This window comes from Homarus americanus, unplaced genomic scaffold (assembly GCF_018991925.1).
Source record: "Homarus americanus isolate GMGI-L3 unplaced genomic scaffold, GMGI_Hamer_2.0 scaffold60559, whole genome shotgun sequence".
Lineage (NCBI taxonomy): Eukaryota > Metazoa > Arthropoda > Malacostraca > Decapoda > Nephropidae > Homarus > Homarus americanus.
Window position 1 is genome coordinate 375,223 of NW_024752976.1, and position 20,035 is coordinate 395,257.

The 20,035-nt window shown below is 45.5% G+C and overlaps 1 protein-coding gene across 4 annotated transcripts in view; it reads right to left on the bottom strand.

The window, feature by feature from the left end:
* LOC121855230 (Kv channel-interacting protein 4-like) overlaps nucleotides 1-20,035 on the bottom strand; it is an 88,901-nt gene continuing 68,866 nt past the window's right edge. For all 4 annotated transcript variants that reach the window (XM_042350108.1, XM_042350106.1, XM_042350109.1 and 1 more), the window contains 6 exons: nucleotides 16,744-16,868; nucleotides 12,399-12,468; nucleotides 7,952-8,022; nucleotides 4,400-4,612; nucleotides 1,391-1,453; nucleotides 1-844 (listed from right to left, as the gene is read on the bottom strand). In XM_042350108.1, the coding sequence (XP_042206042.1) occupies nucleotides 797-844; nucleotides 1,391-1,453; nucleotides 4,400-4,612; nucleotides 7,952-8,022; nucleotides 12,399-12,468; nucleotides 16,744-16,868 (590 nt within the window). In that variant the 3' untranslated portion in view covers nucleotides 1-796. The remainder of the gene's footprint in view (nucleotides 845-1,390; nucleotides 1,454-4,399; nucleotides 4,613-7,951; nucleotides 8,023-12,398; nucleotides 12,469-16,743; nucleotides 16,869-20,035) is intronic.

The following is a 20,035-nucleotide window of genomic DNA, read 5'->3' on the forward strand; positions in this document are numbered from 1 at the left end:
TATGTTTGTAGAGGGGGGTAACAGAGAGGTCAAACAGGAAGGAAGGATAACAGGAGGTCAAACGGGAAGAAGGGTAAGAGGAGGTCAAACAGGAAGGAAGGATAACACGAGGTCAAACGGGAAGAAGGGTAAGAGGAGGTCAAACAGGAAGGAAGGATAACAGAGAGGTCAAACAGGAAGGAAGGATAACAGGAGGTCAAACAGGAAGGAAGGATAACAGGAGGTCAAACGGGAAGAAGGGTAAGAGGAGGTCAAACAGGAAGGAAGGATAACAGGAGGTCAAACGGGAAGGAAGGATAACAGGAGGTCAAACGGGAAGGAAGGATAACAGGAGGTCAAACGGGAAGTAAGGCAGCTACAACAGGACACAAGGGGTCAGAATTCCTCATATTAAAGTCTCTGTTAGGAATGTGGGCTCCTCTTCCTCATCATCTTCCTCCTCGTCCTCCTCCTCCTCCTCCTCCTCCTCGTCCCCCAGTATCAACGCCTCTTCCTCCTCCTCCCCCGGCCCCGTCACCACGACCTTCTCTACCTGATCCATCACCCACCTCACTCTCCCCTTCCCCTTGAACCGTCTCCCTGACCTCTCACTCTCCCCCTCACCTCCACCTCTCACCACACCTTCCATATCAATACGACTATCTTGTCTCCCTGCGGCTTCTCCCTTGATCCCAGTAGTTCCCGGTGTGGCCCCAGTACCTGACCCCCCCTCCCCCGGTACGCGCTTCTACATGTTGCAGTTGAGATCTTGTGGTGTGTTGACGGGCACGAGTAAGGAAGAGGTGGGGGCCTCATGTCAGAAGCTCGTGTCCAGGATGGTTAGTGAGTTGGCGATGGTCTCGTCCTGTAGGGGTGTAACACTGAGATTAGTAGTTGTTGTGGTAGTTGTGGTAGTAGTGGTAGAGAAGGTAGGGCTATAAGGGGAGGTTGGAGATCCTAAAAATAGTAGTAGTAGTAGTAGTAGTAGTAGTAGTAGTAGTAGTATCTTATTATCATTGAAGTTCTTTTTTATTATTACTGTTTAATAAATCTTGTAAGTGTTCAGAGAATTAAGTTCACTTAACGAATTAGAAGAAAAATCGAAAAAAAAAATATAAACTGTTAAACACTCAAGATATTTAATTTTTTTCAACTACACCCACACTATACTTACGGTACACCCACACTATACTTACGGTACACCCACACTATACTTACGGTACACCCACACTATACTTACGGTACACCCACACTATACTTACGGTACACCCACTATACTTACGGTACACCACTATACTTACGGTACACCCACACTATACTTACGGTACACCCACACTATACTTACGGTACACCCACACTATACTTACGGTACACCCACACTATACTTACGGTACACCCACACTATACTTACGGTAGTACAGATCTCCATGAATTCGTCTAGTGTCACCATCCCGTCACCATTGATGTCCAGTTTCTGTAATACGTAATGTTGTTAATAAACACACTCAACACTAGATGTAAACACACTCAACACTAGACGTAAACACATTCAACACTAGACGTAAACACACTCAACACTAGACGTAAACACACTCAACACTAGACGTAAACACACTCAACACTAGACGTAAACACACTCAACACTAGACGTAAACACACTCAACACTAGACGTAAACACACTCAACACTAGACGTAAACACACTCAACACTAGACGTAAACACACTCAACACTAGACGTAACCACACTCAACACTAGACGTAAACACACTCAACACTAGACGTAAACACACTCAACACTAGACGTAAACACACTCAACACTAGACGTAAACACACTCAACACTAGACGTAAACACACTAACACTAGACGTAAACACACTCAACACTAGACGTAAACACACTCAACACTAGACGTAAACACACTCAACACTAGACGTAAACACACTCAACACTAGACGTAAACACACTCAACACTAGACGTAAACACACTCAACACTAGACGTAAACACACTCAACACTAGACGTAAACACACTCAACACTAGACGTAAACACACTCAACACTAGACGTAACCACACTCAACACTAGACGTAAACACACTCAACACTAGACGTAAACACACTCAACACTAGACGTAAACACACTCAACACTAGACGTAAACACACTCAACACTAGACGTAAACACACTCAACACTAGACGTAAACACACTCAACACTAGACGTAAACACACTCAACACTAGACGTAAACACACTCAACACTAGACGTAAACACACTACCACAGGCCAACACAATGTGGTGCTAGAGGAAAATATTAAAAAGGTTATGTAAAATAGACAAACAAAATACAAGTACTTATACTGTCTCACACAATGACTTGTAACTTATAGTATGTGTAGAGTGAAGTATTTACTGAGGGAGATAACGGGAGAGACATTGATAGGCAGGTGAGCCAGGGAGAGACTGATGATATACTGAGGGAGATAACGGGAGAGACATTGATAGGCAGGTGAGCCAGGGAGAGACTGATGATATACTGAGGGAGATAACGGGAGAGACATTGATAGGCAGGTGAGCCAGGGAGAGACATTGATAGGCAGGTGAGCCAGGGAGAGACTGATGTGGTGACCAAGCCTCATTTAGTTACCCCCTTCTTTCCCCTTACCGTTTCCCCTTTTTCCTCTCTCAGCCCCTTCACTCTACCCCATTTCCCTGTTATTTTCCCCATTTTTCCCGCTTCTCTCTCTCCTCCCTTCCCTCTCCTTCAATCCCTTTCCTCTCCTCCTCCCCTCTCCCCCCTTCCCCCTCCCTAAATTAAATCAATATAAAGACCAACATTGGGTCACTACTCACAGCATCGTCTCCTCGCTCGTGTTAATTAAACCATCTCTCTAAACTCATTAATTCCTTCTTAGTAATCATATTGATGGTCATAAAAACTACTGTTACTATAGACAGATAATTTCAGATGGATATTTTTTTTTAAACAGGAATTAATTTATACGTAGATATAAAAATGAACCCCGCCACCCTGTGTGTGTGCGTGTGTGTGTGTGTGTGTGTGTGTGTGTGAACGTACGCTCCTAATCAGTTTACTACGTGTGATGACTTAACTATCAACAAGGTCCATGTTAATAATCTCGTCAACTATTCACGTGTTGGGACGAGTGGCGAGATATAAACAATAATATAGTTCTAGAGGTGAGTGTGTTCGGAGGTGTGGGTGATCTTGGCTGTACAAACACGGCGCGGCGGGTCTCTCACGCCCTGATTGGATACCCTCTAATGTGATTCTCCCGAGATTGGTCTGTTGTGTTGTGGTGTATTGAGTGTTGTATGATGATTAACGCTGCACTTTTATGATCTTTGTTTCAATATCATACATATATACAGACATACATACATACATACATACATACATACATACAGACATACAGACATACATACATACAGACATACATACATACATACATACATGCATACATACATACATACATAAATACATACATGAACGGGGTCCTCGTCCAGAGAGAAACAAAATAAAAGCAACGGGAGGAGGAGGAGCAGGAAGGGAAGGAGGACGAAGAGGAGAGGGAGGAAGATAAGAGGAGGTAGAAGGAAGATAAGAGGAGGAGAAGAAGGAGGAGAAAAAAGTAGGAGGAAAAGTAGGAGGAGGAGGAGGAGAGGGAAGAGTAGGTGGAAAAGAAGGAAGAGGAGGATGAAGAGGAGGAAGAGCCCTGGTAGGAAAGGTCTTGTGCCTGACTGACTCGTTACCATAGTTACCTCTCTCTCTCTCTCTCTCTCTCCCTCTCTCTCTCTCTCTGCTTTTATTTGAGTTTTGACTCGTATTGTGTGTGTGTGTGTGTGTGTGTGTGTGTATGTGTGTGTGATATGTATACATGTATATTTGTGTTACTGCTTGATTTGTGTATTTAGAGAGAGAGAGAGAGAGAGAGAGAGAGAGAGAGAGAGAGAGAGAGAGAGAGAGATTTCCCTCTCTCAGTCATAGGGAAATCTGTGAGTGGACGTTAACATGACGTCAGAGCACACGTGAATGGCGATGTCGTGAGGTAGTTTTATTATTTATTTACATTATTTTCCAGGTAGGGTACATTGCTGTTTAGTGGGCCCCGGCGCCTTGTCGTAGCTGGAGAACTGACTTCGATTACTGGTGTGTGTGTGTGTGTGTGTGTGTGTGTGTGTGTGTGTGTGTGTGTGTGTGTGTGTGTGTGTGTGTGTGTGGAGTCATACCTACACACCATGTAGATCTAATAACAGGTGCAAATCTCCCTCGAACGAAGTTATGGATAGTGCGGTGGTATGTGAGATGTCCGCCACCAGGAGAGAGAGAGAGAGAGAGAGAGAGAGAGAGAGAGAGAGAGAGAGAGATACTACTGAACACACACACACACACACACTCACCTCAAAGATCCTGTCTACATGCTCTTGGGTGGTGTTCTCCTCGACGGCCGGGGTGGCGTTACGGCCCACCAGGGAGTAGATGGCCGTCACTATGTCCAGCAGCTCTTCCTTGGTGATGTAGCCGTCGCCGTTAATGTCGTACAGGTTGAAGGCCCACCGTAGCTTCTCCGTCATCGTCCCTCTTGACAACTCCGACAGGATGGTCACGAAGTCCTGTGGATGGGGAGGAAGATGTGTGAGGAGGGGGAGGGAGAGGCGAGGTGAGACAGAGATAATAAGGGAAGGAAGAGGGTGGAAAAGTGAGACAGTGCGACGAAGGGAAGGAAGGAAGGATAATAATAATAATAATAATAATAATAATAATAATAAAACATGAGAATAATACTAAATCTATCAACACGAAAGAGAAAACAATGATCACAATAACACTAACTGGTAACTCCCCAGAGGTAAACAAAACACGACCTGTGAGGGGAGGATCTGACGCCAGGTATCTGCCTAAAAGAGGCTGTGAGGGAGAACCTGCCAGTCAGTCTCTTGTTTGTAATGACGGGAGAGATTTATGGTTATATTTTCTTTCTCTTGGTTGGTGGCGGTGACTGAAGTGGCCAGGATGGGTTATAGGGTGACTGAGGTGGCCAGGAGAGGTTATGGGGTGACTGAGGTGGCCAGGAGGGGTTATGGAGTGACTGAGGTGGCCAGGAGGGGTTATGGGGTGACTGAGGTGGCCAGGAGGGGTTATGGGGTGACTGAGGTGGCCAGGAGGGGTTATGGGGTGACTGAGGTGGCCAGGAGGGGTTATGGGGTGTCAAGGGCCGTGCCGGAGTGAATCAGTTTGATGTCAGCTCGAGTTGTGTCACCTAACTTGAACTAGACGCCAGGTAGGCTGACTTAGGTGTCAGCCAGCCCGAGTCAGGTGTCAGTCAGGGCAAGTGTCAGCCCTCAACCATGCTACTTTAAATTATTTGATATATCTGACGTGTTCAGAGTGTTTGAAGACATTTGTAATATGCTGAACGACTTTCAGGATCAATAAAACTTCTTTTAGAACGCTGCAAAGCATTTAACACTGCCAGACTGTTGTTGGATGTCCCATGTCCTTTCGGATCTGTTATATTTTTTATGGGATTTCCCAGGTTTTTCGAGATCTGTCGGAATGATTGTAGGATGCCCCTGAATCCTGCAGGACGCCTCAGGGACCTTCATGGCCTTGAAGGTCTGTCAGAACTCTTTCAGTTAAACCTCACGACTTCCAAGCTCCACCTACACACTCGGACAACTTTTCCAATTCCTTCAGCATCCTTTAAGATGCTCGTAAGTGTGTTCGGGATTCCTCAGAATCCTTCAAGACACTTCAATTCCTTCAGGATCAATTACGTAGAATGTAAGGTCTTCTCTCTGGCGTCCTTCGTAAATCACTTGAGAACGTTTACAGTGGAACGTCTCCAAAAAGTCTTTCAAGATGATTTAATGTTCTTCCAGACCCTTGCCTTGCTCCCCGACCACACCTCAGAGGCCTTCAGGGACTCTTCAGATGAACCCAGGGCGGCTCAGGAGGCTTTACACCGCCTCTGGACGCCTTAGGATACCCGCAACTCCTCCTCTTTCTCCTCCTCATGTTCCACCTTCTCCTCCCTCAACACAAGCTCCTCTGTTTCCTCCCCAGGCTCTTCCTCCTCCTTGTCGGTGAGGGAAGTGGGAGGCATACACCCCCCAGAAGCCTGTTGATTAAAACTTCCAAATGAGTTTTAATCAAGGGAAAAAACTCGAGGGTTTTTAGATGAGGTAATGAAATGATTCCATACGATTTTCTCTCACTGACGAATGATTCACTCTCACTGATGAATGATTCACTCTCACTGACGAATGATTCACTCTCACTGATGAATGATTCACTCTTACTGACGAATGATTCACTCTCACTGATGAATGATTCACTCTCACTGATGAATGATTCACTCTCACTGATGAATGATTCACTCTCACTGATGAATGATTCACTCTCACTGATGAATGATTCACTCTCACTGACGAATGATTCACTTTCACTGATGAATGATTCACTCTCACTGATGAATGATTCACTCTCACTGATGAATGGGGAACTCATCTCACGCTGCGTGGTAATGAGATTCTCTGAGGATGACCTGATAGAAGATTCACTTTGGTAGTAGAATGATTCGGATGATTTACTCCCTGTGTGAAGAATGATTCAGATGATGCACTCCGCGGCATGAGGAATGAGAAGTTCACCTAAAGCCGTGTGTTAATGTGGTACTCAGAGGAGGAAGGGTGATTCACTTTAGATGATGAATCATTGAATGAGAAGATTCACTCTAAAGGTTCGTTGATTTAGTTCATTTACTCAGGTAGTTGAGTTCATCATGAGTCACTCAAGCTTGATACGAGGTAAAAACTACTGTATAGTACTCTGGTTCTTCATATTTAATCTCTCTCTCTCTCTCTCTCTCTCTCTCTCTCTCTCGGTAATTTAGCGGAGGAAACTTTCCAAATTCAATTTATTTAGTCATCATTTGATTGCTGGTGGACAGAGATTCAAAGTGTGTATGTGTGTGTGTGTGTGTGTGTGTGTGTGTGTGTGTGTGTGTGTGTGTGTGTGTGTGTGTGTGTGTGTGTGTGTGTGTGCAAGAGGTCGTTGCTAAGCCCTTTCATTCATCTATACAAAGTTTGTAGCAGAAGAACCAGATTTGAGGATCTTCACACCTGTTGATAACTCACCTGAGACTCCCTCCCCTCTCTCTCTAGACAACATCTTACAACATTTTCCTCCTTCTCCTCTCCCTCTCCCCCTCCCCCTCCTCCCCACATACCCTTTCTTTCTGCCGTCCATCACCTCCCTCCTCCTCACATCTCTCCCTCTCTTACTCTTCGTTGTTCCTTTTCCTCTCCCTCTCACCGCCCTCTTACTCACCTGCTCTACCAAGCACTCTCTCCAGGCTGCCACCACCCACTCTCACCCACTCAACCCTCCCTGCCTCTCTCTCTCTCTCTCTCTCTCTCATTAGCCACAAGTTCTTCCATCTTCCATAATCATTCATAATTCTTCTTTTCCACAAGGTCTTAAGCCTGACTAACTCTTCATTCCCCAACTTCCAAAGATGCCACCTTAAAACTGCACCGAGTTCTGCCATTTGCATATGAGGCAGTTCTCTCGGTTCTCTCGGTTCTCTAGGTTCTCTCGGCTCTCTCATTTCTCTCAGTTCACTCGGTTCTCTCGGTTCACTCAGTAAAGGATGGCCTCAAATATACCGGTATGGTGATCTAACATGGTATTATTATATATTTACTCACCATATTGTTAACATAAACTTATAAACATATAAAAATAATAATTAACATTTGCATAAAAAAGATTTAGATTATAATTTATTTTCTTATTATTTTTCCATGTGTAATTTTTATTATTATTATTATACTCCATCTTTAATTCTACGTTAATTCAACCTATCGTTAATCCCAACAAATATCTGGAGAGCTTAGGAAAGCTTAGTGAAGCTTAACATAAAGTTTACCTTAAGATTGTTGACTCACCTCGAAGCTGATGGAGCCTTGATGGTCTGTGTCGAAGGTGTTGAAGACGTAGTGGGCGTAGGCCGTCGCATCTGTGTGTGGGAGAAACATGTTGGGCTGAGGGTAGTGGAGTCCTCACACACACACACACACACACACACACACACACACACACACACACACACACACACACCGTATACCTGCGACAGTATCACGACCTAAGTGGGCATTGTTTTTGTTTGTCCTTAGAAAGATTCCGTTTTCTGTGATCTCGGACACTGAGGCTGACCCTAGAACCTCACCAGTATAAACAGAACAGCTTTAGAACGTAGAGACAGCAGCTGTAATACCCCCCCCCCCTCAATGAGAACCTATAGAACCCATCCACTACCAGTAGAACCTCAGCAGTCCGTCAGAACCAGTGGGACCTTACCCTCGTCAGGTCAAACAGACGGCATCAGGACCCAGTCAACCGGTACTTCATTCTCAGAGCCGTGTTCCCAGCTAGTGGGGGAGGGGACGAAGACATGGCTGACCCCGTGTGGTGGTCAGGAAATGTCTTGACTTTTGATGCGAAAACGTCTAACTCCCCTGGGTCATGTCTGACTCTCCTGGGCTATGGTTGACTCCCTTGGGCCATGTCTGACTCCCCTGGGCTATGTCTAACTCCTTAGGCCATGGATGACTCTTCTAAGCCACGCCTGACTCCCTGGGTCATGTCTGGCTTCCTGGGCCATGATTGACTTTTTCGGGCCATGTCTGAGTCTCCTGATCAATGTCTGACTCCCCTGGGCCATATCTGAGTCCTAAGCCATGTCTGTGAAAATGTCTAACTTTGTGAGATACCAATAGAGGTGGTTTACAGAAGAAGAAGAAGAAGAAGAAGAAGAAGAAGAAGAATATTTTACCCTACTAAGAAAAAAAACTCCTCCATTACCGTTCGTTCCGCCTCTAAGAAAACCTTCCTCCCAAAAATCTTTTCCCAATCACACAAAAACCTTTCAATACCTTTTCAACATCATGAAAAACCTCCCAAAACCTTTTCAACGCTAAAGGAAAAAAGTCATTCAGTTCGTATAAATAAAAAATGGTAAAACTGATTCATTTAATGCCTCCATTAGGGGGAAGTTCTCGCCGCCAATAAGTGGAGTTCGGGGGAGTAGTGCGGCCTCGCCCTCGTTGGTTCTTCTGCGTCATTAAGTTAAGTTGGTGTCTGTAGGCTTTGTGTATTGGTAGTAGTAAAAGAGACTGGGGGCCTATCAGACCTATTGAGACCGAGACCTATTAGGACCTGGGCCTATTGGGACTAGGGACTATTAGTACTGGGATCTATTAGAATGCAGACATCTTAGAACTGGGGCCTATTAGGATAGAGGCCCATTAATACAGGGGCCTACTAGCACTGGGGCCTGTTAGCACTGGGGCCTGTTAGGACGGGGTCTGTATCTTGCAACCCAGATAGAGGGAAAAATTACGTCCACGTATTGTGTTAAAAAAATTTTATGTGCAGAGAGAGAGAGAGAGAGAGAGAGAGAGAGAGAGAGAGAGAGAGAGAGTATACATATGTCTCAGGCCAGATGTTCTTATAATGTGTGTACAAATCGAACAGGTGTGTGTTTAGAAATGAACATATGTGTAGAGGTAGGCGATGAGCTTTGGCAGGTGTGTAGAGTCGCAGAGGTGTTACAGCGAACCTTAACAGGTATGTAGAGGTATTTCGGTGACCCATAACAGGTGTGTGCACTCTACAATGTACAGTATCTCAATGACCCTTGGCAGGTGTGTAAAGGTATCCCAGCGATCTAGGACAGGTGTGTACAGGTGTGGGGCATCCCTCCTCATCTCATAGCTGGGTGCTCGATCTTGGTTGTCATGGTAACGGGATGTGGCTCTCTCTCGTCCCGACCCCTACACGTTGACTTGTTCCTGTCATAACTTGTTCTCTCTCTCTCTCTCTCTCTCTCTCTCTCTCTCTCCAAAACCAATTAATGTTATATTTACTTAATGTTATTTAGTTATGTTGAATTATGTGAGTTTCTCCAACACTGTAAAGTTAAATTATATTAACGTTATTTAGGTTGTCCAAAGGAGCAAATTAATATCACTTAAACACAGTTGATGTTGAATAGTTATGTTTAGTTAATCATTACAGTTTATATATGTTTATGTCACCCAAACACAGACGATATATAATGATTAGTTAATTACTGTGATGAATGTTGTGAGTTATAAACACAAACGTCGTTTAGATAATGTTAATGAATGTTTATCTGAGTGAGTTACGTAGACACAAACAACTGACAAACAACTGCCAAACAACTGACACAAACAACTGACACAAACAACTGACACACACAACTGACACACAACTGACGCACACAACTGAACAACACACAGCTGACACACAACTGACACTGGACACAGCTGACACACAGCTGACACACACAACTGGACACACAACTGACAAACAACTGACATACAACATGACACACAGCTGACGCACACAACTGACACACACAACTGACACACAGCTGACACACACAACTGACACAAACAACTGACACACAGCTGACGCAAACAACTGACACACACAGCTGACACACAACTGACACACACAGCGACACACACAATCGAGACAATACACACAACTGACACACAACTGACACATAAAATCGACACACAACTGACACAACTGAAAAACAACTGACACACACAGCTGACAACAACAACTGACACACAACTGACACACACAACTGACACACACAACTGACACACACAATAACTGACACACAACTGACACACACAGCTGACACACACAACTGACACACACAGCTGACACACAACTGACACACACAGCTGACACACAACAACTGACACACACAGCTGACACACAGCTGACAATAAACAACTGACACACACACAACTGACACACAATCAGGGACACACAACTGACACACACAACTGACACACAACTGACACACACAACTGACACACACAACTGACAAACACTGACAAAAGTTGACACAAACAACTGACACACAGAGTTGACACAAAACTGACACAAACAGCTGACACAAACAACTGACACACACAGCTGACACACAACTGACAAAAACAGTTGACACACACAGCTGACACACAGCTGACACACACAACTGACACACACAGCTGGCACACACAACTGACACACACAGCTGACCAACAGCTGACACACAAAACTGACACACACAGCTGACACACAACTGACACACACAGCTGACACACAACAACTGACACACAGTTGACACAAACAACTGACAATAATACAACTGACACACACAACTGACACACACAGCTGACACACACAACTGACACACACAGCTGACACACACAACTGACACACACAGTTGACACACACAGCTGACACAGCTGACACACACAACTGACACACAAAGCTGACACACAACTGACACACACAGCTGACACAAACAACTGACACACACAATTGACACACACACAACTGACACACACAACTGACACACACACAACTGACACACACAACTGACACACACAACTGACACACACAACTGACACACACAGCTAACACACACAACTGACACACACAACTGACACACAATAACTGACACACACAACTGACACACACAACTGACACACACAACTGACACACACAACTACACATACAACTGACACACATAACTGACACACACAAATCACATACACACAACTGACACACACACAACTGACACACACAGCTGACACACACAACTGACACACACAACTGACACAAACAGCTGACAACAGAGTTGACACACACAACTGACACACACAACTGACACACACAACTGACACAAACAACTGACACAAACAACTGACACACACAGCTGACACACACAACTGACAATAATCACACAACTGACACAAACAACTGACACACACAAGCTGACACAAACAACTGACACACACAACTGACACAAACAACTGACACACAGCTGACACACACAACTGATACACACAGAGTGATAACACACAACTGACACACACAACTGACACACACAACTGACACAAACAACTGACACAAACAACTGACACAAACAACTGACACACACACAACTGACACACAAACAACTGACACAAACAACTGACACACACAACTGACACACAACTGAACCACACAACTGACACAAACAACTGACACACACAGCTGACACACACAACTGACACACACAACTGACACACACACAACTGACACACAGCTGACACACACAACTGACACACACAACTGACACACACAACTGACACACACAGCTGACACAAACAGGAGGTGACCGCAGGCAGGCAAGGGGGGGCGTCTCTGCTGACTCAGAATTTTGTTGCGGAATTTTTTTTCTGATGTGGCTGACAGACAGACAGACAGACAGACAGACTGACTGACAGACTGACAGACAGACAGACAGACAGACAGACTCACCTCCTTGTGGGAAGAACTGAGAGTAGATGCCCTTAAAGGTGTCCTCACTCACGATGCCGTTGGGACACTCCTGTGAAGATAAGGACATCTTAGTGGTGCTTAGTGAAGGAGGGATAAGGGAGGAAGAGAGTGATGGAAGGAGTGGGGTGGGGAGAGAGGGAGGGGGGCATATAAAACATACACATTAACGTATCGAGAAGTGTGTGTGTGTGTGTGTGTGTGTGTGTGTGTGAAAGATGAACACACACACACAGCTGTGGAAAATAATGATTCACACTGTTTATAGCTTCACATCTTTGCTGAGAGAGAGTTGTTGAGCAGATACAACACGGAGGGACGAGAGAGAGAGAGAGAGAGCGTTTAATTCTCAACAAACCTCTCCAGATCATATCAGTGTCACTCTCTCTCCTGACCCATGACTCCTGACCCTTGATCCTTGACTCCTGACCCCGACTCCTAATTCCTGACCCCATCACAACCTTGTCACAGTCCGTCCAGGTCTGTTGTGGTTAAAAGACAGACCAATACATCACTCCTTCCCTCGAGAAACGTCAAGATATTCCTACGAGAATATCAAGAGAGAAGCTGACAGACATACAGATAGACAGACGGAAAGACAGGGAGACAGACACTGATATATGTCCTTCGTACACACACACACACACACACACACACACACACACACACACACACACACACATGAATGGTTTAGTGGTAGTGGTGTGGTAGTTATCTATACGTTCACTGTTTTATCATCCGCCCGCCGCCGCCCGACACTTTCTTTTATACTCTACTGCCTCCTTTATTACCTGCCTTATGGCCCATTACTCCCTCCCTCACTCCCGCTATGGTGAAGGAGTGGTGACTCCCTCCCTCACTCCCGCTATGGTGAAGGAGTGGTGACTCCCTCCCACTATGATGAAGGAGTGGTGACTCCCTCCCTCACTCCCACTATGGTGAAGGAGTGGTGGCTCCCTCTCACTATGATGAAGGAGTGGTGACTCCCTCTCACTATGATGAAGGAGTGGTGACTCCCTCCCTCACTCCCACTATGGTGAAGGAGTGGTGGCAGGTTGTCAGCGGTTGGTGGCCGGGATAGGACGTGTGTACTAAGAATCAGCATCACCTCGACTCTCTCAATCACGTGAAATAAATTCTTATATTTTTTCTCTTCCTTGGTTAAGTGGGGGAGTGTAGGCAGGGGCTGTATTCAGGCCCATCTCTTTCTCATAGGTGTTGAGGGAGATTTGTGTAAAATAGTTCCTAATCCGCCTATTAGTACATAGCGTGTGTGTGTGTGTGTGTGTGTGTGTGTGCGTGTGTGTGTGTGTGTGTGTGTGTGTGTGTGTGTGTGTGTAGAAACCAGGCGAATATTCGTCCGGCATAGTTCTCTTAAGGAAATGAAGGCGTATTTGTGGGTCGCGTATGTTTTGTGGTAACGCCAGGCGAGTGACGAAAGAACACCGGGCGATATTATTTGTTGAGGTTAGAGACGCCACATTACCGTGACTCTGGCATCAATAGTTAGGATGTGAGATATATTCCTTGACCTTATTAGTGAAGATCAAAAGTCACGGGTCATTAATGAACAAAAAGAAACATAATTAGTAAGTCATATGTGGATGGCTAACGGACCTCGATCTAATGTAAGTAGTCCGTTAAATAGAGGTTTAATGTCTAATGGACCCTCGATTTAACGGATTTTCCTATCAATACATTATTTTAGATGGAAGTTTTGCATGTAACGGACCTCAATCTAGCCTCTTTAGTCCGTAGATGAGGTTTAGCATCTAACGAACCCTCTATTTAACAGACTTCCCGCTCCATGTAGTCCGTTAAATAGAGAGTTCACTGTACAGGAGGTGAAAAGTTCTGGAGTCAATGAATATCCTGTACAGGGTGAAGAGAAGAGTAAGTTAAATGTGGGTGGCCAAGTCCGTAGAGTTATACGCGTGTGAGAACTGTCTTCACTATAAACCTAATATTGTCACAACATTCTCCCCACACGTCTCTCTCTCTCTCTCTCTCTCTCTCTCTCTCTCTCACACACACACACACACACACACACACACACACACGCACGGGCGGCCAGGCATTAAGCTCTTCACGCCCGAGTAAATCACAAGCTAATGCATCGAACAAACATGGCGCCGGTTGTGATCAAAGACTGTAACAAGGTCTGAGTGTGTGTGTGTGTGTGTTTGTTTCACTTGGGAGTGTGTTTGTTTGTTTGTCTCAGCTGGTAGTGTGTTTGTATATGAGACAGATAAATATAGTTTGTACATGTGTGTGTGTGTGTGTGTGTGTGTGTGTGTGTGTGTGTGTGTGTGTGTGTGTGTGTGTGTGTGTAAGAAAGAACAATATCTCCGCTATGCCTAAAAAACTAAACAAAATAGAATATGAATACACACACACACACACACACACACACACACACACACACACACACACACACACACACACACACACACATATAACTCCATCTTGTTGCCGTCTCTCCTAAGCTGGATCAAGGAATAATGGCCTGGTGTAGACAGGGGTGTGTCAGGGGGCTCTTGTTATTTTCTCCGTCTCTCGCTGTCTTTTACCTATCCGTCTCGCTGTCTGTATCTTTGACTACTTCTGTCTTGTATTTTCTGCCGATTATCTGTTCAATTGTCTGTCTATTCCCGTCTCTCTATTTCTCTGTCTGTCTGTTCGTCTCCTTGTTTCTCTGTGTTTGTTTATGTCTGTCTATGTGTGTGTCAATGTAAGTACACACACACACACACACACACACACACATCTGTTTACTTGATATAATACTTTTATGTTAAAGTCTGTGTGGGTGTATGTAAGTGTGTCAGTCTGTGTGGGTGTATGTAAGTGTGTCAGTCTGTGTGGGTGTATGTAAGTGTGTCAGTCTGTGTGGGTGTATGTAAGTGTGTCAGTCAGTCTGTGTGGGTGTATGTAAGTGTGTCAGTCTGTGTGGGTGTATGTAAGTGTGTCAGTCTGTGTGGGTGTATGTAAGTGTGTCAGTCAGTCTGTTCATCCGTCTGTTTATCTATTCATGTTGTTTACCCGTCTGTCTGTGTGTCTTTCCGTCTGTGATGAACTCCCACCTGATAGCCAATCAGAAACAGGGACTCGCGTACAGTAATTAAAAACAAACAGGTTATATCATAGTCGGCCACGTTTAATTAATAGCTGGGATCAATAGTTGAGTCTCTATCTGTCTGTCTGTCTGTCTGTCTGTATGTCTGTATGTCTGTCTGTCTGTCTGTCTGTCTGTCTGTGCCTCTATCTATCTAAAATGTGAGAGAGAGAGAGAGAGAGAGAGAGAGACAGACAGACAGAGAGAGAGAGTAGAGAGAGGAGTAGGTTTGTGGAGTGAGGAAAGGGTGGAGGGATGGAGGGGTAATGCTTGGAGGAAGGAGGGATGTGGAGTATGAGAAGGGAAGGGAGGAGATGGTGAGTCAAGGGGAGTGTATCGAGGAGGGGGTGGATCTGGAGGGAGTGGGAGGGGGGTGTTAGGGTAGGGGGAGCTGAGGAAAGGGAAGAAGGGGGGAGAGGAGGGAAGTTGGCGAAATAAGAAGGGGTAGGGGAGGAGAAAGAGGAGGGGGGAGGTAGATAGGTGGAGTGGTAGGGGGGTAGGGGGAGGGGGGGGGGAGGGGGCAAGAGGTAGACAGGTGGAGGGGTAGGTGGGGTAGGGGGAGGGGTAGGCAGAAATAATGAGGTAGACTCCAGGTGTGACGTGTAAGTCTTTTCTCAGCAATAAAAAGTATTTAAAAGAATCTGACTCAAGTTGATATATTGGCAGCTCGGATGATGTCTCTCTGTCTCTCTTGTTCCTGTCTGTATCTCTTGTCTCTCTGTCTCCCCCTCCCTCCATTATATAAAGACAGGTCATATTCCCTCCCTCCCTCCCTCCCTCCCTCCACTACACACACACACACACACACGTCATTATACTCCAGGAGGGTAATTTCCGAGGTCAACTGTGTGGCCACAACTATGTTGGGTCATCACCTTTGACCAATTACGGTGATTCATGGCCTAATTATCTGCTGGTCCACCTGTTATTATCACCTGAGGGAGGGAGGGAGGGAGTGGGAGGAAAGGAGTGGTAGGAGGATATGGGGTGGGGGGGGGAAGGGAGTGTGTGGGAGGGAGGAAGGAAGGGAGTGGGAGGGAGGGAGGGAGGAAGGAAGAGGATGGGTGGGGAGGAGGGTAGAAAGGAGAGAATGAGGTGTTCTTAGTGTTAAAACACGCACGTGCGTACACACACACACACACACACACACACACACACACACACACACACACACACACACACACACAACAAACATAGGGCCAGCTGACTCACCGCCTTGAAGCCTCTGTACATAAGTTGTAATTCCTTTTTGCTAAATTTGGTTGTCCTGGCGAGCGCGTCTATCCCGTCTGGCTTGTACCGCACCACGTTGAGCTCGATGTCGTCCGGGTCGTGATCTGGGGAGAAGCAGACGTGGGGAGCTTAGTAGGTGGGGAGAGAATGATGGCTGGATGGGTTTGGGGGAAGGCTGAGTGTGGGGATGGGGAGAAAGAGTGTAAGTAGATGAGTTTGTGTGGGTGGTTAGGTCGTGATGTGGGGAGAACTAAACATGGGGAGACAATAGGTGTGGGGGGGGGGTGGCTGGGGAGAGAGTCGTAAGTGGGTGACTGGGTGTGAGGGTGAGAGAGTAGGTAGATGAGTCGATGTGGGTGGTTAGGTCGTGATGTGGGGAGAACTAAACGTGGGGAGCTTAGTAAATTGGGAGAGAATGATGGGTGTGGAGGTGGGGAGAGAGAGAGGGGGAGGACTTTCTCTCACTCTCACAGTAAGACAGGGACGGACAAACGTGTTTCTGCATATACAGCAACAAATTTAAACGGATGAAAACTGGTGAGACGATCATCCGCGCGCGCGCGCGCGGATGTGTGTGTGTGTGTGTGTGTGTCTCCAGCTGCCTACACACACACACACACACACACACACACACACACACACACACACACACACACACACACACATACATACATACCTACAGTCACGTGTACGTCATCAAATACGTCAGAGTGTAAAGATAAAAACATCTTACTGACTTGACCTGACCTAGCCTAACCTAACCCTTCCTTACCTATCCTAACCTAACCTAACCTAGCCTAGCCTAACCTAGCCTAGCCTAACCTAGCCTAACCTAACCCTTCCTGATCTGACCTAACCTGTCCTAACCTGAATATCTAAAAGGCGAGAGTTTAATATAAAGTTTGTGTCGTTCTAGAGAAAAACAAACACCACACGGTGCTCTCTCTCTCTCTCTCTCTCTCTCTCTCTCTCTCTCTCTCTCTCTCTCGTTACATAAGAGTCGTGGCCTCAAGTCTCCTGAATAATGACTTCTCCGCCACTTTAAGACAGCAATGAGTGTGAGAGCATCGTGAAGGACTCGGTAACATCAGTAGTGAGTGTGAGAGCATCGTGAAGGACTCGGTAACATCAGTAGTGAGTGTGAGAGCATCATGAGGGACTCGGTAACATCAGTAGTGAGTGTGAGAGCATCGTGAAGGACTCGGTAACATCAGTAGTGAGTGTGAGAGCATCATGAGGGACTCGGTAACATCAGTAGTGAGTGTGAGAGCATCGTGAAGGACTCGGTAACATCAGTAGTGAGTGTGAGAGCATCATGAGGGACTCGGTAACATCAGTAGTGAGTGTGAGAGCATCGTGAAGGACTCGGTACTTCTCCAGGACACAGCAGACGTGACCCTCGGGGAGTTGCTCGTCGCCCACACCTCGTTACACCATCGTTCAGGCCTCCTTCCTCAGGCTGTCGTGGGAGCCTTGTGAACCTCGGCATGTTATCTGTTTATCACTGCTAGATTTTTTGGCTCGCTGTGAACCTCCTACACGGGTTTTACAACACGTCTGCTACACCCGCTTACCACCACAGCTGTAACAGAGGTTCTACAACACGTCTGCTACACCCGTTTACCACCACAGCTGTAACAGAGGTTCTACAACACGTCTGCTACACCCGCTTACCACCACAGCTGTAACAGAGGTTCTACAACACGTCTGCTACACCCGTTTACCACCACAGCTGTAACAGAGGTTCTACAACACGTCTGCTACACCCGTTTACCACCACAGCTGCAATATTTCCAGCATCACTTATGGCAGACCTCACACATCAACAAGTGAGGACAATGTATTACAACCACAACATAATCCTGTGAACTTACACTTGCTAAGACTATAAAAAACTTACTACCGACAAACACAAAGGTACTCAACATTACCTAAGTCCAGATATAAAACCAACACAAATGTACTCAACATTACCTAGGTCCAGATTAAACCAACACAAAGGTACTCAACTTTACCTGAGTCTGGATTTTTGAAAGGTACACTCGTTAATATTTTTAATCCGCTAATTGGAGACGTGAGAACGCATACCAGACTGACTCACTTAACTTACGACACAAAGACGGGACCAACATTACCCTTAAGACGCCGCTGTGTGTGTGTGTGTGTGTGTGTGTGTGCCTCGTATGATTATCACTCTTAAGACTCTCACTGTTAAGAATCTCGCTCTCGTAAGATTATAACTCGTAAATTTCTCGCTCCTGTAAGACTCTCACTATTAATTAAGAATCCTGATAACGTAAGAGCCTCGGTGTAAGATCCTGACTGTCGGACGATTGAGGGTGTGGTACGGGTCCCCTGACAGCCAGACACGAAACAACGCCCTCAGCGAGCGAGTGTCTGCATATTTAGCAATAACTCGTAAAGAGAGATTTTCTCCCCAGACGACGGCCAAAATCTGCTGAGTGAATCGTCTGGCAATACAGATTTATTGTTAATGCTGCAAAGCTTCTAGTACTTGGTTTATTAATGCTGCAGAGCTTCTAGTACTTGGTTTATTAATGCTGCAGAGCTTCTAGTAGTTGGTTTATTAATGCTGCAGACTGTACTTGGTTTATTAATGCTGCAGAGCTTCTAGTAGTTGGTTTATTAATGCTGCAGAGCTTCTAGTAGTTGGTTTATTAATGCTGCAGAGCTTCTAGTACTTGGTTTATTATGCACTGACTTCTAGTACTTGGTTTATTAATGCTGCAGAGCTTCAGTACTTGGTTTATTAATAAGACTAGTACTTGGTTTATTAATGCTGCAAACTTCTAGTATGGTTTTTATTAATGCTGCAACTCTAGTAGTTGGTTTATTTATGCTGCGAGCTTCTAGTACTTGGTTTATTAATGCTGCAGGCTTCTAGTATGGTTTATTAATGCTGCAGAGCTTCTAGTAGTTGGTTTATTAATGCTGCGACTTCTAGTACTTGGTTTAATGCTGCAGAACTTCTAGTAGTACTGGTTTATTATGCAGTTTCTAGTACTTGGTTTATTAATGCTGAGGAATATTCCCAACCAGAATAGGAGAATATTGTGGGTGGTGATCAATATTGGTCAGGCAGGTGAGCAGGGGCCATCTAACCTTCCTTCCTAACTCTCGGAATATTGACCAGTGACAAACATATTTTATCAAGATTGTGGGAGAGAAAGGGGGGGGTGGGAAGAGAGAGGATGTGGTAGGAAATGGGAGAAGTGAGAGGAGAGAGGGTTGTGATGGATTAGGAGAAGGA